Source organism: Rhinolophus hipposideros (genome assembly GCF_964194185.1).
Source record: "Rhinolophus hipposideros genome assembly, chromosome: 11".
NCBI classification, from domain to species: domain Eukaryota; kingdom Metazoa; phylum Chordata; class Mammalia; order Chiroptera; family Rhinolophidae; genus Rhinolophus; species Rhinolophus hipposideros.
Window position 1 is genome coordinate 60,533,061 of NC_138057.1, and position 23,959 is coordinate 60,557,019.

At 41.0% G+C, this 23,959-nt stretch overlaps 1 protein-coding gene across 4 annotated transcripts in view; it reads left to right on the forward strand.

Moving 5' to 3' along the window:
- Positions 1–23,959, forward strand: part of ZNF462 (zinc finger protein 462) — a 128,353-nt gene that overhangs the window by 101,949 nt on the left and 2,445 nt on the right. For all 4 annotated transcript variants that reach the window (XR_013994454.1, XM_081066578.1, XM_081066579.1 and 1 more), the window contains exons 10-11: positions 8,429–8,652; positions 19,738–19,870. Coding sequence is in view for 3 of the 4 variants with exons in the window: in XM_081066578.1 (XP_080922704.1) it covers positions 8,429–8,652; positions 19,738–19,870 (357 nt within the window). In the remaining variant the exon portion in view is untranslated. The remainder of the gene's footprint in view (positions 1–8,428; positions 8,653–19,737; positions 19,871–23,959) is intronic.

Sequence of the window (23,959 nt, forward strand, 5' to 3'; positions counted from 1 at the left end):
TTCTCTTCCTTTGCCTCTAACCTGGGAAAGCTTTTCAGTGTTTGCTACACATGCCTCAAAAGCAATGCGTGTCTTCTGCTGTCCTGCTGAGATGTCACTCACTCACTCAGAAATGTTGGATGTTTGAGGGCATTTCCCCATTGTCACTGCCTTTGGCCCGTGCGTTTTGGGACATTTTCCCATATCTGCAGCAAACTCTATAGAAGGCTTGCCAGGAAGCATTCTCAGACCCCCCCGCCTCCCCATGGCACTCTAATGAGATGTGAGATCCTTGCTGGCTAGGAGGTCCTCCTGCAAGCTGCGAGATGCAGGGTAGGAACATTTAGGCAGGAATGCTTGGCCCGAGTGGTCCCACCTGGTGTTCCACCTCAGTCACCTGGCTTCTGGTCCCCAGGCCCCTGTGTTGTGGTGGCTTCATGCCCCTCACAGCTTGGGGAGAGGCCATGAGTAGTGTCATTACCAAGCAAACAGAAACGTTGAGACCTCACTTCGGTGTTGGGTCCCTCTCTTTTCCCATAGTGCTGTGTGCCAGGATCAGGGCTTTGATGCCTAATGAGCTCTATAACTTTCCTTCTCTGAGCTGGGAATCCAAGAAAGGGAAAGGCAAAGAGAGATGAAACACCAATGCCATGAACATACCCTTAGAGCACTACATGTGACAATGTGCGTCTTACTCACACACAGTCTCTTCATCTTCCAACAACACATGAAGGATAATACTATTACTTACAGTCCTGTTTTATGTACATGAACCTTGAGGCTGAGAAAAACAACTTTTTCTTTAATTTTGTGTAGTTATTTGGGGTCATTTCACAAAGGATTTAAGGTATCTTAAAGACATTCATGCAGAACTATAGGATAGAAAAAAATGAGAAAATTGGGGAAAATGCAAAATAAGGGGAAACCAGTTGAAAGATCCCCCTGAAAGTATGATAAAGCTCACTGAGAGTTGGGTACTCAGTGTATGCCAGGAGGTGCTGTGCGTGGGTTAGCAGTGGGCTGCACAGTTGGCCCCGAGATTCCTGCTTAGTGTAGGAGAGAAGAAAACGGCATCCGTTGGATTTAGAGTGCTAGTTAGACTTTTGGAATTTTGTTCAGGAAATTTTCAGGAATCCTAGACTCTGAAGCCTGAAAGGAATTTCTCCAGTGGGTTCTCCTGAAGGGACCATGTATGATATAGTGCATATTGCCCTCTATAAATGCAGTGGTAAGTCCCACAGGGCCCATGAGAGCTGAAGTAGTTTAACCCAAGTCACCCAACCGGTGAGCAGTGAAACTATGAATCAACCCCAGTCCTCTGATCCCCTGACTCATCCCCCGTATTGCCTGTCACTGGTTCCATACAGGCTCTTCTGCTTATTTGTAGATACAATTTATATGGAAAGAGGCATCTGAGTATATAAATATTGTCCTCATCGCGGTGAGAAAGCACACAGTCTGGAATGAACATGAGCATTTGAGGACGGGTAGTGGTAATGGCAACGCTAACAATAGGAACAGTGGTTACTGGTACTGAATGCCCATTAGGTCGCAGGTGCTGTTTTCCAAGCTACGTGTTTTCCAAGTGTCATTTTAGGCAATTCTCACAAAAGCCTCTGTGATGGGCATTATGGTTATCCCTGATAAAGGAAAACCCAGGTTCAGAAAGCACCTTACCTGAGGTACGTGACCAATACATAAGCTAATAGGGATCTGAACCCAGGCTTTTCTGACCCATAGCCCCCTTTAACCACCAAGCATCACTGTCTCACCCTTGGGAAGGTGACAAGGTTGGTGTCATTCTGTTGAGAGATCTAGAGGCTCTAGTGGCAGCTGGGTCTGGCGATGGAATTATCTGTGGGGCTGCAGGTCAGAGATGAGGCCCACTGCACCACAGATGGCAGGGTGCTTCAGGACAGCCGCGTCTGCCATCTGTGTCTTGGCCTGGCTGTGGTGTCCATCTCAACTCAAAATGTCTGCTCAGTGGGAAGCTGGTCTTAACAAGTCAAAAGACAGGGTTCGGTGTCTGCCTTACAGTTTTGCAGTGGGGCTGATCTCAAAGTAACAAGATGTGGCTCTCTATGCACCTGTGCCCTCCTGGTTCTGAATAAACATCTCTGGGTCTCTAGGGCCTGCAGGAAGAGCTCTTTCTGAGGCCTTAGTTAATTAAAATACTTGGGATGAAAGGCAAGAAAAACATCTACTGAACTGGCCCTGCGACTGAGCTACTGCTTGTAAGAATAGAGTTTCCTTTGCTTTTTGTCCAGACAAATGGATATATTTAAATAGGAAAGGAAAGAGAATCCGTTTCACTCATGAGAACTCTGAATGAGAAATGCTCATGGATTTATGTTGGCTGGGGCCATAGAGAGCACACTGTTCACTCGTGCATTCAGCAAGCATTCATTATTTGCTTGTTACATGCCGTGCTATGCTGGGTTCTTTGGGTAAAACAGGGCAGATAAGACCCAGCACCTGCCCTCCTAAGGAGATGAAGTATGTGCATAAGTATGTATGAGATAATGACTGTTAAGTGTCTGGGAGATTCACAGTGGCAGATGTATTTCTGCTTGGGATTGAGAAAAGTTGTGAGGGGAGGTTGGCCTTCAAACTGAGCCATGATAACATTTCAACAGGCAGAGAACTTAAGGTGGGGTATATTGGCTTCCTGGGTGGCTTAAAACAACTCAAATGTATTCTCTCACCATGGTGGAACCTAGAAGTCTGAAATCAAGGTGTCAGCACGCTGCTCCCTCTGAAGGCTCTAGAGAAGAACCCTTCCTTGGCTCTGCCTGGATTCTGGTAACTCCGACGTTCCCTGCCATTCCTTGTCTTGTGGCTGCACCATTGCAATCTCTGCCTTGTTTGTGCAGGCCCTCTTCCCTGTGTGGGTCTCTGTGTGTCCCCTCCTCTTCTCATAAGATCACCGATCATTGGATTTAGGACCTGCCCTAATCCAGTGTGACTTCATCTTGACTAATTACATCTGCAAAGACCTTATGTCCTAGTGAGGTCACATTCTGAGGTTCTAGGTGGACACCCATGTCTGGGAGACACTATTTGATGTACTACATGGGGTGGAGGGAATTTAACAAACCACTCAGGTGCGTAGAAGAAAGGCGGGTTTACAGAGCAGCATTAGACTGTTCTGAGGGGTCCCTGGAGGGAATAGGAGGCAAGGCTGGAAAAGCATGCTCTGGTCAAACTATAGAGGGCTCATATAGCAATGTGGGAGTTTGAACTTTACTCAGTAGAAAGATGCGAAGCCAGGGGACTGATGAGATCCCCGACAAATACTCATTTAGCAAAGATTGGAGCAAAGGATTGGTAGAACCATCTCTATGAGGAATTATCAACTTAGGTTGGACCAACACTTGGTGAGGTTGGCCATGAGGGAAACATTAAGCCCAGAGGCTTTTATTTCAAGGAGAAAGTTGGTGTTAGGACTTTTGATGGGTTTTCATTCATGTAACAAATATTTATTGAACACCTACTATAAGCTAGCATTATTTTAAGTTCTTGGGACACAGCCATGAAGAGTCAGGCAAGGTTTGTACATTGAAGGAACTTGAACTTTAATGAGAAATGAGACAGTGAACAAAGGAATAGTTTCATGAATACATTTCCATTGAATTTATCATCATTGGAAGCAAGCTGCCTCATGCATAGCTTTGCCTGTATATACTTTGCATATCTACAGTGAACCTGAAAATTTGAGCATAGGTTGAATTATAGGATGAAACACAGTTTTGCAAAATATTTATATTATAATTATGGAGCTATGTAATCACTGTAACTGGTCTCCAGTTGACATATTAACCTAAAGTCTCTGTTTCCCAGTCCATAACCCCTGTACTTAGACAAATGCTGAATGGAACCAAATCCTGCAGGTGAGCGTCGTTTTGAACTGGTACTAATCTGCTGTAATTTATATGATCAGTATCATTTTTCTTGAGAAAAGAAATCTACAGTGAGATGGCCAATCTTTCATTTTATTCAGTGAAATTACATGTTTCCTTCCATCCCCATCAGATACATTTGCCTGTTAGAATTAGAGGTGTAGTTCTCGGCTCTCTCTGGCTGAAGGTGGTAGCCTAGCTCACATCAAAACTTAGTAACTTCTTACCAGGAGCTGTCGTACTTATGTTTATGTCTCTTTGTGGTTATGTTTTTTAAATGATTGGTGGTTTTTTTTAGAAGCTATTGTTATTTTCTTAATGGCTTTCTACCGTGTTTCCCCAAAAATAAGACCTAACCGGAAAATAAGCCCTAGCTCGATTTTTCAGGATGACATTCCCTGAACATAAGCCCTAATGTGTCTTTTGGAGCAAACCTTAATATAAGACCCGGTCTTACTTTTTGGGGAAACAAGCCCTTGTCACTTACTTGGCCCAGAGGGAGTAATGAGTGGGCCTTTAGTTTGGCCCAATAGTTTGGCCCAAAGAGGGTCCAGGTCTTCTAGCACGATTACTTACATACGAAGTTTGTTGGAGTGAATACCTTCCAAATCTCTCCCTGCTTCATTCGGATTTGGCACACTGCGGGAGGAAACCCACGTGTGTTGTGGTCTGCCTTTCAGGAAGAATTTTTACTTGGTGATGCTGGACTCCACAGGGATGTGGTTTTCATTGTTTTGAGCAGAAGTGACCCCACTTTGTAGTTTAATTCTGCAGATTTTTCCACAGAATACCGCAAGAGCTTGACGACACATACTTCTCAGCCCTGGTTGGACCTTAGTATTTATGTGCTTCAGTGTGTCATTACTCTGAGGTCCAGCCTCTTAGGTTTTATGTCCAGCTGCAGCACCAAGCATCTTCTGAGTCGGAGATGTGAGACATGATCTATCTTATAGTGAAACTGCTGAAATCATAATATTTTTGCAGTCAGTGGTGGGAGCTGATTCACAATGAGTGTGATTCAGGCCTTAATTTCTTACCCAAGGTAATTTTGAGAGGTGTGAAGTCAAGAAAGACCCACAGTTGTCGCTGCCCCTGTAGAAATTAGCCCTGAGCGCTGAGCTTCTGTAGCCAAGACAGGGCTCAGTCCGTACCTGGCAACGTCCCAGTCTCTAACTTTATGTCCTTCGCTTTGCCTCAATGAATAACCTCATTCAGAAAATGTTGTTGGTCATTGGCCTGCCTTTCAGAGTCTGTCTTGTTTTTTATCTTGGTCATGGTAGCCATGTTTTTAGACACGAGAAAAAGTTAACGTTTTTCTAAAATTAATACCTTAGTAAAAGTCCATGTGGAACTAAGAGATTTGAGACTCTGGTAACATCTTAGTTTGGAAATGGGAGGTCTTAACATTTCAGAGGAAATAAGCAGGGAAATGACCTATCAAATCCAGAAGATAAAAGAAATTCAGATAGAAATTGTTGCCTTCGACATCTATGTCTTTTGCGTTTTTAAACTATTAGGGGAAAAGAGGCTTAAGGATGCTGCATGCAGATCGGATGAGCCCTGTTCTTTTCAGAGGTGAAGAAGGAGGGCATTGAACTAGAGGAGGGACTGAGGAAGTCGCTTAACAGATCAGCTCTCAGTTTCCATATCAATAAACTGAAGGTAATAAAACTGACTTTGCAGAGTGTTAGGAGGAGAAAAAGTAACTGTGAGGGTAGAGTACCTAACCGAGATTGAAATGTACTGAGCACTTAAGAAATTGCAGCAGTCGTTCAAATTATTTATTATTTTTAAACTGCAAGGTATTATTCTGCGTGCTCGGGACTGTGTAAAATTCACTTCGACACACAGTGTGAAATTGGAAACTACAAAGAAAACTGAAGTGGTAGAGGAAAAGGAGACATCTAAAAAACAAGTTAGAAAAAAAACAAGGTAATTTATGGGGGAGAAGGGAAGACTCGGGGGTGCTTAAATGACTGTCTTTGAGGTGTTGGAGACATCACCATATGGAAAATTATACCCAGCTATTCCCCCTCTCCACTGAGGTCCACAGAACCAGGGCACCTGGCCCAGGCCTGAGCCAAAGAATGAAAAGGGGAAGCAGTAGAAATGACAAAATATAAATCAGGAAGAAACATGGAGAGAGCAAGAGGAGGTGCAGGCTCAAGGAAGGTGCCAGAAAAGTTCACGTCAACCCTTCCTATGAACCCTGGAGGTGGAAAAGCATTCCCTCAGTGTGTGACGGCTGGTTGCCTGTTCAGCCTGTATCCCTGTCTCTTGCTGGGCACCAGCTTACTGATGGTTCGTGTCCACATGTGTCTTCCCCAGAGCAGCGGGAATTAATGCTTGGCACTTGGCTTAGAGCAGTGGTTCTCAACCCAGTGTCAGTCTTGCCTCTTCAGGGTACATTTGTCTGAAGGCATTTCGGGTTGTCACAACTGGGGAGGAAACAGGTGCCACTGGCATCTGGTGCGTGGAGGCCAGGGACACTGATAAACACCCAGCAATGCACAGGACAACCCCACTCCATCCCCCGCACACACACCCCACGAAGAATTGCCTGGCCCTGAAATGTCAATAGTGCTTACTACTGAGAAACACTGGGTTAGAAGAGTAGAACAACGCAGGATGGGCTTCCTTAAGGCTCACTGGTTTACCCAAAGCATTTTTACCCTTATACCAGACCATGGAACTGAATGGTTAGAAGACTGTTAAACATTTGCTATTCTAAGAAAATGTGTGGATTACATTATAATCATGTGTTTCTTAGCTGTCTGCTATACTTTGGTTTAAAAATATTTATGTTTCTAAATAAGCAACTGACTCTTTGTACAGGGAAAATAACATATGCATTAGAGCTCCAGGGGGAGTATGTTGCAGACACCACCTTCCACGCTCCCTCTGCCCAGCTTTTTTGCTGGCCAATTAATCGCCTCATTCAAGGACTCCCCAGGCAGTGACTGCCCTGCAGTGAGAATGTGATGGCTGAGACTAAGGCATGACGTTGGGTGGAGAAAATCCCCAGGGGCCCAACACAGGCCAACAACAAAGGGAGGTCTCACCAAGTGAGTGGCACCAGCGCACAAAATCCTGATGCTCGGGAAACATTGCTACTCAGTGACTCTGAGAATAAATCAGGCTTTCTTGACTTAATAATACATTGCTGTTTCTAAATAATATAAGTATATGTTGTGTGCATCCATTTGTAAACTTTCAGAGGGTCTCCTGAAATCCAGACACAGCGTGAATACACACGCTATATTTGATCCTTGCATAAATAGCACAGATTTTAATTGTATCCCAGTTATGGATCTCTGGCGCGTGCGCCCATACTCTGGGCAGACTGGTGTGAAATTTAATTTGAGCAGCTAAACACAAGGGTGAGAGAGTGCAAAATAAACAAGCGCACGAGTTTTCAGCCCTACAGCATTTGGTATGTTAATGAGAAAAGCACCCAAATCCACTCCCTCTTTTATTTTTACCCTCCTGACAATTGGATTACAAATAGAGAAGGCACAGATCCACCATTTTTCCCACACTACCCGTTCTCCCCCTGAATGATGCCTGCAGCTTTTTCATTTGTACAGTTTTCATAGTTAAGAATTGGAGTTTTCAATATAGTCAATGGAATTGTAACAGCTATATATGATAACAGAGGGATAGTAGACTTGGGGAGGGAGTTATCACTTTGTGAGAGGTGTAAATGTCTAACTATTACATTGTTTTGTACACCTGAACCTAATAAAAAAAATTGTTTTTTAAATAGAAAAAAAGTTGGAATTTTCATGAATGAAAGTATACATACAGGTTTCTTTGTTTTTCTATTTGATACTAATTAGAGATTCCCTCGGTGTCAGGAAAACGAAAACGGTCTCCTTGAGAACATTTTGGAAAGGGGGACAGGAATGGAATTGGAAATGGTGGGAAATAATGGGTTTGCTGTTGGACAGACAGGGATACAGATCTCAGCTTTGCCAGTCTGTGACCTTTGGAAAGTGACTTAAGAGCTCTGTTCCTCACTTTAGCAATTTGTAAAAACGGGAAGAACTCCAGCCTAAATCAAGTTGCTAGCAAGGTGTACAGTGGTGGCACATAGGTGCTTGGGGAATGACAGTTTCCTTCCCCCTTGAAGACATCTGTAAGTCCAGCCTCAGTAACACTTGGTGAGAAAGTAGGAAGTGCTAATCGTTGCTGTTGATAATCATTAATGTTGGTCAAAGTAGCAGCTAATTCCATTCTTCTACCCTCCTTTCATCACCTCCATTCAGGAATTAACCGGCAAGCACCTTTCAGCCTGCCCCCCCCTATTTATAGATCATCCTGAGTATTAAGTACACAATGAGCTTTTGGCCCTAACAACACTGACTTGTACCAGAGGAATATGTTTTTTGGAGGTTGGAAGAGGGTATCATACTTCTGTGTATACAGTTCCTGGACCCAAATTCATAAGAAGTTGCAAAATTGAGTGGGTGTTTCTTTTCATAGTCCAAAGAAAGGACATCTGCTGATCAGTAACAATTCCCGTCTTTCTATTCAATTTGTCTCCACAGAAGAGCGAGTTGTCCCCATTGAAGTGTGCCGTTCCAAACTGTCAAAATACTTGCAAGGAGTAGTTTTCCGCTGTGATAAGTGCACCTTCACCTGCTCCAGTGACGAGAGCCTCCAGCAACACATAGAAAAGCACAATGAACTGAAGCCTTACAAATGCCAGCTCTGCTACTACGAGACCAAGCACACGGAGGAACTGGACAGCCACCTTCGGGACGAGCATAAGGTACTTGTCTGGGACTTCCTGCCTCCCCATCTCGGCAGGCATACCTGTGGAAAGGGCCCGCGTGGGCTGGAGAGCTGACCTGAGTCACACTCACCCGGTGCATGACAGAGATGTGAACGAAAATAATGTTTATAATGAGGTTCAGGTTTTTTTCTATTGTAAAAGACATACAAGGTCATTTTTTTAAAATTGGAGCATGCTGATAGCGATAAGGAAAATCACCCATAATGCTAGCACCCAAATCCAAGTGCTTAACATTTTTGGTCTCTTCTGTGCTCACTTTCTTTTGTTTTATGTAATTGTGATGATGCTATACATGACTTGGTGTATTTTTCCATATTAGTTGAAAGGCTAGATAGTAAATATTTTAGATCTTGTAGGCCAAATGGTCCTCGTAGCAACTACTCAACTCTGCCCTTATAGCAAGAAAGCTACCATAGACGAGACATAAATGAATGGGCATGGTTGTGTTCCAATAAAACTTTATTTACAAACATGGGCAACAGGGTGTGGACCCATAGTGGCCATGTCACTATGCCCCTCAGTTGTGTAGGTTGTTTCCAACATTTGGCTAACTAGGAAGATTTTCCAAGGCATCGCTATTCATGTCTAAATAATATAAGGACTGTAAAATATGTATTTCATTTGAGGAGGGGGATTGATGAAGAACAGATTCGTACACGACATAACAAAAGGTTTGTGAAAAGAAAGTTCTCTTCCAAAGATCTGATTGTATGGTAAAATCATCCAGGAAGCTTCCTCATTTCTCAGTTCCTTAGTTTGGGCATATCTGGAATTGAGATGATTGTTTCTGGTATTGCCCAATTTGGTGGAGGGGGGTGGGCAGGAAGTGGGGAGAGGTGGTATGAGCCTATTGAAATGCTTTCTAATTAACCAACAAATCCAAAACATCTAGTGAGTATTTACTTAAAGCACTATGAAAAGCACTTTTGATATTGTTTCTGTTTTTCCTTGCTCTGTGTTGTCTCAGTGAAAAATACAGGCCCTCTTTACTTGCCTTACAAACCCAAGTTATAAATACTTTAGTTTGAATCATCTTCACCCAAGGGTTGAAATTTTTCTGTGGGGTGCTGAGAGAGAAGGCTGAGTTTTATCACCCATCCACAATTTAATGGTTTTATGGTAACTTTTCTGCTTTGGAACACATTCATTTTCTCATGTGTCTGCCCAAAAATGAAAGCAGAAAAGAAAAGCCTGAATTACCTCACTTAAAAACTTTAATATATTTTCTTATTCACACTTCTAGGCATTTCTGCCCCCACATTCAAAGGAAAATCACTCATCCATTTCGAACCAAGCTTTCTACATTCATGTACGTGTACCTTACATATGTAACCACTTCAGATCTTTTCATTATCTTGTTCAAGCCTTCAGGCTCGTGTTTTGGGACAGAGCAAACCAGGAAGATACATTCTTCCGCAGTTGTTGCACAGTGGCTTGTGAGTCACTGGGGAAATCCAGAAAAGATTAGAAACTGTGTAGATGTGGAACCAGAGGCTTCCTGGGCAGGCGTGGAAAGTTAGGGCTTCTGGATATGCATCGGAGAAATGGGTTGCTCAGGAAAATAGGGGCCTGTCTTAGAGCTTTTTGGAGCCAAACAGACCTGGGTTTGAATCAAGTTATATTTCTTTGTCTGTTTTCTGATTTCTAAATGGGAATCTTTATACCTTTCTCAGAAGTTTTGTAAGGTTAAATGAAGTCCTGGTATTTCGCACATTTTGAGACCCACCGTGTTCTTCAGTCCATGTGAATTGCTGACTCCTCAAGTATACAACACTTATATGTATCACAAAGGAAATTAGTTCCTGAAGACCTAAAATATATTATAAAATCACTTATTATACCTTGTGTTCAGACACATCTTTGATGTTATATTTTCACTATGCCGAGATGTGCTCTTTAATTTTACTCTTTCTCGTGGTTGACCAGCTTATGAAGTCCAACGAGCACCTAATTGAGGCTATAGAATTGCCACTTTCAGCACGCCTAATGATTTTCCTCTTCGTCTCAGTTGTTAGGTTTATGAGACTCACGCTTATTACTGATAGGAGCACTTTTTCCCGTTTTCTGTTCCTTGTTTTCTAAATGCTGACTACGAAATGCAGTTTGAATTCTTGAAATAATTATCCAAACACTATTTTATAAACAAAGATGGCAGTGCTGCTTAAACTGAATTTTTGACCGATAGGCAGTGACATTATACACTAGTTAAAAATGGCCATTCATCAGGGTAAAGGATATACAAAAACCTGATTTCAGCATTCATGAAAGGGGTATAGGAGTGTCAGTGTACAATATACTTGAGAAGTTTGCTAATAATTCAAATACAGAAGTCAAGGACCATAAGGCAAGAACAAGAAATTAAAGGCATAAGAATTGAAAAGGAAAAAAATAAACAGTTTTTGTTCAGAGCCAGTGTGATATTTGTAAGTAGAAAATCCTACGTAATCTACTAAAAAAGCTACTAAAATATTAGTGAGTTTAACAAAGTTGCAGGATATAAGATCAATATATAAAACTCAATTATATTTATATAAACTAGTAATGGACAATCCAAAAATGAAATCTTAAAAAGATCAATTTCATTCATAATACATCAAAAAACAAAATGCTTAAGAATAAATTTTAACACAAGAGCTGTGAAAGCTGTATACTGGAAATGACAAAATATTGTTGAGAGAAGTAAAAGACTTAAGTTAATTCAGTATATACCATATTCATGGATTAGAAGACTCAATATTTTAATTCTTCCCAAATTGAGCTACAGATTCAATGTAATCTCTATCAAAATCTCAATAGGATTTTTTTCTTTGGATATTTTCTTTGACAAACTGATACTAAAATGTATGTGGAAATGCAGAGGACCTAGAATAGCCTAACGGTGTGGAAACAGAACAAAATCAAGGACTCACCCTTCCTTATTTCAAAACTTACTATAAAGCTACAGTAATCAAGGGCATGTGGTATTGGCATAAGGCTAGATGCCTCGATCATTGGTGCAGAAGGAAAAGTCCAGAAATAAATCCTCAAATATGTGGTCAGTTGATTTGCATCACAGGTGCTAAGGCAATAAGGAGAGGATAGTTTTTCAATAGATAGTGCTGGAACAATTGGACTTCCATATGCCAAATAATGATTATTGACCCTTACGTCACTCCGAACACAAAAATTAAATCAAAATGGATCATAAACCTCAACATAAGAGCTAAAAGTGTAAAACTTCTAGAAAAATGTTAGAAAATTTCCCTTGGGTTGGGGAAAAATTTCTTAGCTACAGTACAAAAGCTACAGACATTAAAAGAAAAAATATCAATAAATTGAATGTCATCAAAATTACATTTTTGCTCTTCAGAAGACACCATTAAAAAATAAAAAGGTAAGCAACAGATGGGAAGCAAATATTTGTAGAGTAATTATCTAACCAAAAAACCATATAAAGAACCTTTATAACTCAATAATAAGATAATTCAACTTAAAATGAGAAAAAAAATTGAATCAACACTTTACTCATGAGGATATATAAATGGCAAATGATCACTTGAAAAGATGCTCATTGAGACTCATCATTAAGGAAGTGCAAATTAAAACAACAGTCAACTATCACTACCTACCCACTAGAATGGCTAAAATTAAAAAGACTGATAGTGTTAAATTATTGGCAAGGATGTGGAGAAACTGGAATTTTTCATGCAATTTTCATACTAAAAGACACTGTAGGATGTATTTTCAGTCAGGATTTTGTTAAACAGAACTGGACATTCAAAACTGGACTTCTCAATTCTGCCTGCAAACCTTGTAAACCTCAGAAAATGTCTCTAAAGATGTCAGATGGTATCGTTCATGACTAGACAAAATGCTGGTACCAGCAGGAAGAGTCCTTGAAGTCAAATATACTATTCCTTTTAAGCACCAAATTCTCCAGTGCACTGGGTTTACACTGCCATGTTTATCCTCACAAGCCAAGGTAACACACTGCATCTCGTCTTCCTAGACCTTTATCTTTGTGCTGGGGAACAAGGAAGCACTTGTTATTTCTTGGAATCTAAAGTAAACAGTGCAGGCTCTTTAGATTTTTATTTTTTCATCTTTCAACTTCCTGTCTTGTTTTGATCTCACTAGATTTTCTAAAAGACAGACTATTCTATTGCAATCCCTCCCTCCTTCCTCCTTCTCTTTCACACACACACACACACACACACAAAAAAAAAAAAATCACCTACCGGTAGTGCCATTTATTAGCAATGCCAGTGAAAGTTAATACTTCACATTTTTAGGAAGTTTGAAGTCATGAAAAAAATAACAAACCTTGCACTTGCATTAAAAAAAAAAAAAAAAACCCAATTTTTTTTTAAAAGAAAGTGTAAGTGTATGCAGTACCTTGTTAGTGTTCTTTATAGTCCTAAAGTCTCTTTGCTAGTTTAAGGAACATAAAAATATATTATCTCTAACTTAGTTTGCTCATAAAATTGTCATGTTCGGTATATTAAATTTAGAAGGATAGTCTATTCAGGCAATACACATTCACTAATTTAATTTACTTTGAAATGTTTTTAATTTTTTATACAAATGGAGCCTCAGGCGACTGAACTCTAAGGAACTCGTATCTCTCACTTTTTGCCAGTTTGGGGAAAGCAGCAGAACATTAAGCTCAGAAGGAATCACCAACATTTCAGTCATTCCAATAAAATTGTTCAGCTTTGTGGACTAGTGAAATCCACAGTGGCATAACAGTCACATGAAACATTTGTTTCCAGCAAAGAAAGTGAGAAGTAAGACAAAAGAAGAACCTTCCCCACGCCAGATCATAAACACTCCATTGGCCACATTTTTTCGGATTTCATTTAATTTCTAAACTAAATACTAGCGGCTTTAGCTTTATCAACTCCAAGGATTTTTGCAAGCTGAAGGTTTCTATATAAGATTTTTGTGTCATTTCACCCCTGTTTTCCCTCACGTTAGTCTGGCTTCTTGATTTATCCACCATAGATCTGTTTCTTTGTGTATTTTGGAAGACAGAGAAATCAGAAGTAGATGAGCAAGAGGTGTGACCGTTATAGAGGGGTGTGCCTGGCACAACCTTAGATCATGTTTCTCAAGTAGACATTTGAAGATGTTCTGTGCCTCTAACCTTTGAATTTATCCACTAAACTCTCCAGTCAAAATTAATCGTTGCTGCTTCCAAGCTTCCATAGGGCTTTCCTTCTTCCTCTCTTCCTCCATAAAGGCGTTTATTTCATGCTGCCTCAACTCACTATTCTTAACAAGTGCCTGTCTTGCCATTGGGTGCAATGTTCTTAAAGTGGAAACCACGTTACATGTTTCTCTTTTCTTCCAAAATCTAGTATAGTACCCTGCATACAATAAAGGCTCCAGGAGCTGTGACATACATCAATAAATGAAATCACTTCTCAGGTAGGAGATTTTAAGGATCCGGTTTGTTCAAATAAGCAAAATGCAGCAGCAGCAGCAGCATCTCTGCCTCTGGATTTCCAGTCCACGAGACTGGCAACAGCTCAATTGGCCAACAGCGAAGTTCTTGGACTTCCTTAATGATACCTTTCACCTTGGCTTTTTTGGCGGGAGTTGTGCTGAGATTCTCCAAATGAACTGATTTGGTTTGTGTTGCTAAGTAGGTCTATTCCTTGAGTTCTTTCCTCCATATCCTCCTGGGTACTTGCCCATCTTTTATTCTTACTCTTCTTAGGAACATTTTTCATCTGCAGAAAATGTCTCAAAAAATTCTGCTCCTCTATGCCATCCAATTTTGCAACAAAACATTATTGTCACAATACTTTTTCCTTCCTTCTTCTTGGGTTCAGCCAGTATCCCATGGATAATATTTACTTATTTTGTGAATAATTTTGCATTTCTACAGATGATTTGTATTACAATGGGGAAACTGGAGCTATAGCATCTGAAGATGAGAGTTCTCATCCTGGCTTTATTACTTACTGGGTTTGTGTTCTGTTTTCCTCATCTACAAATATGGAAGATAACAGATATCTCACCCAATGGTCATAAGGGTTAAGTGATAACGGTCATAAGGGTTAAGTGATAGAAAAACTACTAGATTAATTTTTAGCACATAGTAGATATTTGGTAAGAATCAAAAAAGTCTTTTAGAAAATGTCCAATTTTTTTCTCTCATTAGCAAGCAAATTTTTATCATGGGATGTACATCTTACGGCAATATTATGAATTTTTTTATACTTTGTGATCTCCCATGGGTTTTTATGTTACCGGCAAATTCACTTAACACTTATTGTGTGTCAACTACATGACTGCCCTTGTACCCTGCACTGAGCATATAAAGCTAAATAAGAAACAGTCACTAGTCACTACCCTGGAAGAGTTTATAAGCAAGTGGTCAAGAAAAGCTTAACAAAGAATCACAAACCAGCATGTTAAATGCTTGATAAAGGTATCTATAAAATGGGAAGGCAGAATAGAACAGAGCGAATATGGTGACACAGCTCTTCCGTAGAACTTTTGTACACTTAGCTATCCTTTCTAGAAGCTTGATTGAATTCTGATTGAAATGCTCTTATCTGAGAATTCAAGATTTTACCTGCACTTTTGACCACCTTCCTATAAGAAATTGTAGAGACAATGCTTTGCTGATTTCTTTCCCTCGCTCCCATTCTGACTTTTAAAGACAGCAAAGATCTGCTGGCTAAACCAGCTGATGTTATAAGTCAGTGGTTAGTAAACTCTGACCATGGACCAAATCAACTCGCCGCCTGTTTTCATATGGTCCACCAGCTAAGAATGGTTTTGACATTTGTGAATGGTTGAAAAAAATCAAGACCAATATTTCGTGACATGTGAAATTATATAAAATTTGAAATTTAGTGTTCATAAATACAGTCTCGTTGGAACACAGTCAAGCTCATCCATTTCCTTATTGTCTGCAGTTGCTTCCAAGCTATAGTAGCAGTTGAGTAATTGTGACAGAGGCTCTATGGTCCAGAAAGCCTAAACTATTTGGCTACCTGGCCCTTTACAGAAAAAGTTTGCCAGCCTGTGCTGTAAATCCTTTAAAATCTTCACTGCACTGTACATTCTCAGTTTGTGGCTGAAATAGGCATTTCTGATATAAGAGGCAGTTTTTCTGTTTTCTGGTGTCCCTGTTTCTAGAAATAAAATATTCACTTTGGCTTTTCTTCATAACATGGACATGCACTAGTAGGTGATGTGAATATCCTGACTGGGTGTTCCTTTTTGAAAGTGGGAACTCTGGAAATATTAAGTGGATTTTTCTTCATCACCATCTCCCCCATTTAATGTCTGCTAAGTAATCTGAAGACAAGTGTATCCAATTACATATTTTTTTCATTAACAAGCAAGTTTATATCAGTTTCTGCTATATAGCTGGGTTTACCAACCTAGGACAATATGAAAGTACATGTTCAACTTGGTTAATACTTGTAAGTCATGTAATGCTTCTCTCCTTTGAATAAGCCTCAAGTACGGAAATTCTTTTGTATACTAGGGACAGATCCAAACCATTTTGCTGAATGGTTAAAAACCAACAAACAGAAAGACAAATGTAGTTATGAAGCTTGAACATTAAGCATGAGGGTTTGAAGTACTGTCACTTTCAGAATAAAGTATAACTTTAATGGTAAAGCGTGTACTGGTCGATGGCACTTCATCTCACATTCTTATTGGACAGCAGACTTCACCATGACTCTGGGTTACTGGCCTTCACAGGGAACTTTGGGTTTTGGACATTCCCAAATAACTTTCACAGGATATAAGGATCTGCATATAGTTTTAGAGTCTGAGTGATTATATATCTGAAAAGTCCACCCTTCAAAACCATGGGTAGCTTCTTTTGCCTTCAAAAGGCTGCAAGGATCCAGGTTCTAAATTTTAAATTCCTAGCCTTACTTTTTGTCTCTTTGTTGTGGGCCTTTGGGGAAACGAGGTAATAAATACTTCTTATCTCCAGAGAAAAAGGTGAATTTCCCTCAATATTTTCTCAACACCATTAAACAGTTAATCAGAGGCCCACCAATCTCCAGGACCAGAAAGTAACTCGTACGTCATTTTAGAAGCCAACTTAGAAATACATTGGAATTTTAATAAAGTCCATACTCTGACTTTGACCCTGTAATTTCATGTTTGGAAATTTAGCCTATAAAATTAAAACTAAACATTAAAGAAAGGTTTATGTAAAATAAAGTTTATAACTGCATTTTTAATAAGCCAAAAATAGCCAAAGGTAAACTCATAGGAATAGTCAAGGAAACTAAAATATAATGAAACATTATATAATGATTAAAAATAATGCTTATACAGAGAATGATATTTATGCCATGCCAGACTTAAGACACAGGATATACTTGCATATGTGTTAATGTGATTACATCAGTGTAAATAATCTATGCACAGAAAACAGGCAGACAGAAGTGCACAAACTTGTTAACAATTAGTATGTATAAGTAGTTGGATTGTAAAAGAGTTTTTTTTCCTATTTTCTAAATTTTCTCTGAAAAGTTTATAGGAAAGGAAAATCTATTAAATTAAAATGAAGATACCCAGTAGCCAGGAGGTGAGAGCAGCACCGGCTCTGACCTAGACACTGCAGTGTCCAGTGGACATCCAGCTGTGAGTGAGTCAGATGCCGTGTCCTCATGGAGTGTGCAGTTCAGTTGGGGGCAGAGGGAGGTGCTGACTAAACAATTATTCAGTGGGATAAGTTACAAAGGGGGAGTGTAGGGTGCTGTGGGAGCACAGAGCAAGGGTATTTAACCAAGGAGGAGTTCAAAAAATGTCCCCCTTGTGACATTGAAGTGAGGCTAGAAGACTAAGGAGTCCCCGCATGAAGACGAAAGAGAATTTTAGACGGAGGACATGGCATGTGCAGAGAGAGAGGCATAAAGTAAAGAGCGTGGCATATTCCAGGAAGCTTAGTAAGTTAAGGGTGGTGGGAACCAAGGGGAGTCAGTCTGGAGAAGGTGAGCCAGAATAAGATGATAGCCAGCCATGTAAACCATAGTGAAAAATGAGGATTTTATCCTCAGGGCAAGCAGAGACTGACATGAACAGATTTCTATTTAAAAAAAAAAAAAATTACTCAGAAGGCATTGGAGAATAGATGCAAAAGGAGCAAGAATGGATGGTGGGAACCAACAGGAAGGGAGGGGAAGAGGGAGGGGACTTACAATAATCCAGGTAAGAGACAGTGGCTCAGAAATGCAGCAAGGAGTCTTCCCTTTGTATTAAGATTAATATTGGATTGCTGATTTCAGGATTTAAAGTAGAGTAAGAACCCAACACTATCAAGAGTTTTTATTGGAAAATCTTCTAATTACATAGAAGAATTTTTAGTTCTTACTTTTAAATCTTTTAATTGCGTAGAAAAGATTTTAGAAATCTTTCAGGACAACTAAATCCTGAGTCAGCCTCGGATGAATATCATACGGTAAAAATGTCTGGTACTCTTTTAAAACGGTGTATCATCCAAAATGTTAACAGTTTTCCAGTGAAGGGAAAAGAAAGAGGAAGGAGGAAAAGAAAAAAAAGAACCTTTGGTTTGGTAACAGCTCTTCTGTCACCATGAGCTCCTTGAGAAGCAGGGGCTGCAATACCTCGTACAGAGCTGGCTTTTATATCATAAAAATTCATAGAGGTTCGTAGGAGTAAGGCATAGCGGATAAATCCCTAGTTAGGAAGGTGCTACAAGCAAAGGTGGAGACTATTCCTGTGAACTCTTAGAGGGGAGGAAGGAGAAATAAAGATCCAGGCTGGTGGATCCAGCCTTAGAGGGGAGGAAGGAGAAATAAAGATTCAGAACGCTCTTCCTCCTCCTTCTCCTCTTCTTCCTCCTCCTTACCTTAGTCTATCAATTTTTAAACCGTTTTTTAATGAGCAAAACAAGAACTTGCCTTCCCTGAGTGTTTAGCATTAAGATTGAGGCAGACATCTTTTCCACCCTCGGGTTGAGTTTTCGAAGTAACTGATTTCATGGACTTCATTATTATAGTTAGATCAATGTATTGTCTCTCTTGTTTTAAAAGAGCTTTTATCCTGAGTGTTCTTCCTCCTTTTAAATGCTTCCTACCTCTTACCATGACATTGGGACAATATTAAGCCTTTCACAGGGCTTGTCTGTTGGCCCTGATACTCTGAGTCTCTCTCTCACATTTGTCACAGTTGATGATGATGTCCCCATCTGCCAGGCATATGGAATCAGTGGTGCTCAGCAAATCTCTGTCCTAGAGAATATTTTTGAATTGTCTTATCGATTCCCCTCTTCCTCTTCTGAGCCCTCATTACACTCTCTACTGCAGCAGCTTTGGAAATCTGCCTTGGAATCTAATGAATGATTTCTGTCTTCTCTCCTCAACTATACTGTGAGCCTCTGGAGGCCCAAACCAGGTCTCATTCATCTTTGTGGGTCCCTCTCCTGGCCTCCAACGGGGAACACAGTGCCTTCCACAGAGGAGTAGCCATCACTGTTTATTAGAATCAAATAGTTGTCACCTGGCCTTTGCTGAGACAGCCCATAGCCCTCCGGGTTGATAGTGTCATGGAGAAAAAGGTTGTGACTCGCACCTTTAGGATACTTACAAAGCCTCTTCACTTCCAGAAGTATCTGGAACTAGGGTAGTTTACAAAAGTTACCCCTTTTAGGATAAAGGGGTATCCCTTTTAGGATAGCCTCTTCACTTCCAGAAGTATGTGGAACTAGGGTAGTTTACAAAAGTTACCCCTTTGACTTCAACTCAAAAACTGCTTATTAGACACCTTACTCGATTCCCCAGGATTCACGATACTTTTGATTTCCTGTTGACTGTAGCTCACGTTTCTTACTAAGCTTGGTAAGGAAGGTCCAATGTTGACAGTTCCATGGAACATGGTGGAATGTGGGAGCAAAGGATGGATCCACCTCTGGAAAGGTCAGTGAAGAAAAGGACCTCTCAGGCACTGATGTTTCTGGTCCTCGTTCCAAAAAACACAGTCACAGGAAAGTGAGGTTGGCAAGAGCTCTCCGCCAGGGCGAGCTGCATTCAGTCTGCAGTTCATTGTTCCACCATTTGTTTGGGCCTTTTTCAGGTAAGCCGTAACTTTGAGCTGGTTGGACGGGTTAACTTGGATCAGTTGGAACAGATGAAGGAAAAGATGGAGAGCTCCAGCAGCGATGATGAGGACAAGGAAGAAGAAATGAACAGCAAGGCTGATGACAGAGGTTAGTCTCATCCCTGCCCCCCGCCCCCGCCTGAGTCCCAGATGGCAGCCAGCGTGTCCATGGGGAGACGGAAGGGAGGGAGAGGTTGTTGAGCAACAGAAGGAATGATCCTTCTCAGTTAAGTAGCAGAACAGACTAACTTAAGAAACATGTCAGGAGCCATGTCTTTGTAAACTATTACCAGCTATAGAAACTTCAAGGAAAACAGGCATTTTCTCTCTAACTGTAGCTATTTGTTTATTAAAAACATATAGCGGTGATTTGTGTTTAATAAGGAAAACTGGTGTCTAGGGACTCTTTAGAGTAAGGACTGGCAGACGACAAAATGGATGACACTATAATTGAACGCTTATTTAAAATTGTTGCTTCTGGGGCATACTGCTGAGGTTAGGGGGGAGGCTGCAACGGACATGAGCCCTGGGTCCTCTGTGTGGCTCTTTTCTTAATCTCTTTGTTGCTGTTTTTGCATTGTAAAGAGAGAGAAAGAGACCAACAGCTTTCATGGAGCTGTGTACTTACAGGGGATGCAGGGGAAGGTCTCATGGAATGTTTGTACTATTTTTTCCTACTTCCTCTTCGTCTGTAATTGTTTTCAAAACGAAGGTTTTCAAAAGTATATTTAGTTATACATTTATGTGATCTAGAGTTGGTTTTATATATTGTTCAACATAGAATATTGTGGCAATGCCAAGACAGTGCATATAAGCATATAGGTTGGTCTGTGTTACTTGAGTTATTGTAGATTTATCAAAAGCACACAGACAACATAAACATGAGAAATAAACACTACAGATGTCATCCCGGTGATAAGAAAAATGGTACTAGGTGCTGCTGTTGAGCACCATCACATGCTAGGCCTAGTGTTGGTAGTTGCTCGATAACTTTATTCTTTAATCTTATGTAATGTAGAGGGTTCCGCAGTTGGCCTGCCTGAATTTGGCTCCCTGTTCCATTACTTACTAGCTAACTTGGTAAATTATTTTAACTCCTTGTGCATTTAATAATAATAATAATAATAATAATAATAATAATAATATCACCTTCCTCCTTTAGGAAGGTTGTGTAAATTTTAAGTGAGATAACACACAAGACATTACCTAGTTCCTGAAACATAGTAACCACCTAATAAATGATAACCCTGCAATGCAGGTGGTATTATTGTTATTTACCAAATGGGGAAATAAAGGCCCAGAAAATTTAAGAGTTTATTCAAAGTTTAAAAAAAAAAACAAAAACAAAAAAAACTAAAGTTAGTCTTTTGACTCCAAAGGCAGGATCCCTTTTACACTACGTACCATTTCCACAACCCTTTGTCAGTGAAACGTTCCCTGAAGGAAACCTGACCCTGAATTGTGTCACTTCAGTGGTGCTGGGGCCTCACTCAAAGGTGCACTTTTGCAGAATATCTTTGTTTTTCCTGCTTGGTCAGTCCGCAAGCCTAAGAAAGCCCATTAGCTGGCCTTTTCCCTCTCTCTCCGTTCTTTTTTTTTGACCTGCCCCTGCCCTCTTCCCCACCCCCACCACAGCAGTACACCACAGGTTTGCAAAGTGGGGGTCCAGTTTGGCCCCTGAATTCCCAGCTAAGACGACTGCCAGCCAAGCTGTGCCAGGGTGCCCATGGTCAGCCTGATAAAGAAATGGACAAATGAAACTTCTTCACCATATAGGTTTGCTGTCGTTGTCAAATTACAACTTTAAGGAGCCATGGTCATCCATTCTTACAAGGAAACTGGCTGTGATCTGAGAATCATGGTTTTTCATTTTCATTTTTGTTAACATTTCACAAATATGTTCTTGGTGATGAATTCTTTAATGTCTGTGCTCTGTTACCAGAGGAAGAAGGTGCTTTTGACACAGGGTAGAGAGGCTCTTATTGTTTCATGATGCTCTGTGTCCTGCTGTTCCTCTTCAGGATTTCAATTATTCTTCCTTGGCTTCTATGACTTTATAATGTCTAAAGCTGACCACACGTGATTTTAGAGGCATATAAGCATTGCAGAGGCAAGAACCCCTTTAGTCCTCCCCTCCCCTGTGATTCCTCCAAAATAAAAGCATAGAAAATCAGAAGAAAAAAGATGGCAGTTAGATGTGTGGGGCACCAGGCAAATTTCCTTGCTTGCCCAGCGTGGCCACCCCCCTTCGCACGAACACTGTGGCATCAGACCAGCTCCGTTTGACTGGAAAGAGCTTCATGGTGTCTGATCGCTTCTCACTGGCAAGTAGCATCACATTCATGAGGCTTAACCACATGGGGGAAAAAAGTCTTGGGGCGGAGAAGCATGTATTCCTCTCTCAGAGGGTGAGGGATTTACATGAGTAACTTCTAGTAATGTTAATGGGAATCATAAGCCGAAAGCTTCCGGTCCCCCTCGCCAATCCTTGAAAGAACAGCCTCCTTTGTCTCATTTCGTTTGAATCAATTTGCCACCATCTAGGTATATTCTTGCCAACAAGAAGAAACGACACACAATAGCCTCGGGGTGTTTTTGCCAGACGGTCTGTCTTCTAGGAGTAGAGAGTGGGAGGTGGCTTTAGCCAGGCTCTCAGGGCTGATGGAGAGCTATTTGATGTGTGACACGTAATGATTGGCCTCTTCCTTTGAGGATGAAACAGCATGAGCCATTGGAAAGAATAGATGACTGGTTTCATGTTTCCTAAGGGTAAAGGAGCAAATGTGCCAGGAGCATGCTCCTTGTTGGCAGTGTAAGACTTTCATCAGGCACACTCAGTTCTGGGGGGCTCACATCCTTGTAGTTACCCCATCTCAGCATCCTTCCCCAACACAAGAGCTGGAGATAGGACTGACTGTGGCCATACTGCAGGTCCTGCCTAGAAAGCTCAGAGGGAATTTGCAAGAGAAGAAACCAGGCATGAAAAAAATCAAAATTAACCCAAGCAGAATCCTCCCCACCCCCTCTCATTATGCAGTTGGGAGGAGTCAGGAAGGCATTCTGTTGATTTCTTGCCCAAGATAATCCCTGCTAAGGAATTAATGCGCAGAGCAGATGGTGCTGTCTCATTTCCAATGAAAAGAATCAAGGAAGATAGTCTGTGCAATTATTTTTAATGGCTTGTGTGGTGATCTTCTTAATTTGTGAGAAAATGTTTCATCTTTTGTTAAAACTGGCCCCATTCACATAGCTTTTTGTGCCGAAGATTAAGGCAGCATAGAGGTACCTATCCTGTTAACGTCATCCTGAGGATTTTATGAGATGCTATTTCAACGAGGAGACATCTTCCTGCAACATCTTGTATGCACAGGCACAGACTGATCAAATAGTGGAGACGATCACCATTTCCCTGTGCACTGCCCTCATTTTGCAACGTGGCTGCAGAACTGTCTAGGTGCTGTGGTTTCTAACCCACAGGAAGACTTGGCCCTCTGTGGTATAATGAAAGACATATGGGCTTGGGACTCAGGATCACACAAAGGCTGTGTAAGCTCTCATCTTTGAGTTTGCCAGGAGGAGTAGCCTGTAAACAATTAGCCAGCCAATCCACGTTTGTCAGACCTCTCACATGTGCCCAGAACCGTGGAGGAGACAAACAAGGACAATCAATATTTGATGTTTACAGCAGACCTGTCCAGAACTGTCTGTATATCCCCACATTCATGAATTCCACCAATTGAGGAGTAGATGCCGGGCAGCTGGCCAGGCTCCCTGGTTAGCTGAGGACAGGCTTTCGCACACTGGCCTCCCCATTGTCCAGGATTCACGTTCATCCTGGATTCTTTGCTTGTGGCTCCCATGCAGTGCTTGTAGCCACCCTGGGAGGTGTTGATTATGATATCCATGACAGATGACCACAAGTTGTGAGTCAGGAAGGCATTCTCACTCGGAAGGAGTCGGAACCCTGAGGTCTACTGTGCATAACCCAGTCCGGGGCTTGCAGTTGTCTGTGTTCTTTTTAGTGAGCAAAGATAAACCTCTGTCAAACAGAAAATGAATAGGTGCTAAACTGTGAGCCACTGATAGAACATCACAGGAGGGAGAGATTCAACAGGAAAAAAAGCTGAGATGCCATTGGAAAGGGCAGAAGACGTTCTTCAGGCAAGAAAGACCCAGATGATTTGTAATAGAAGCAGCT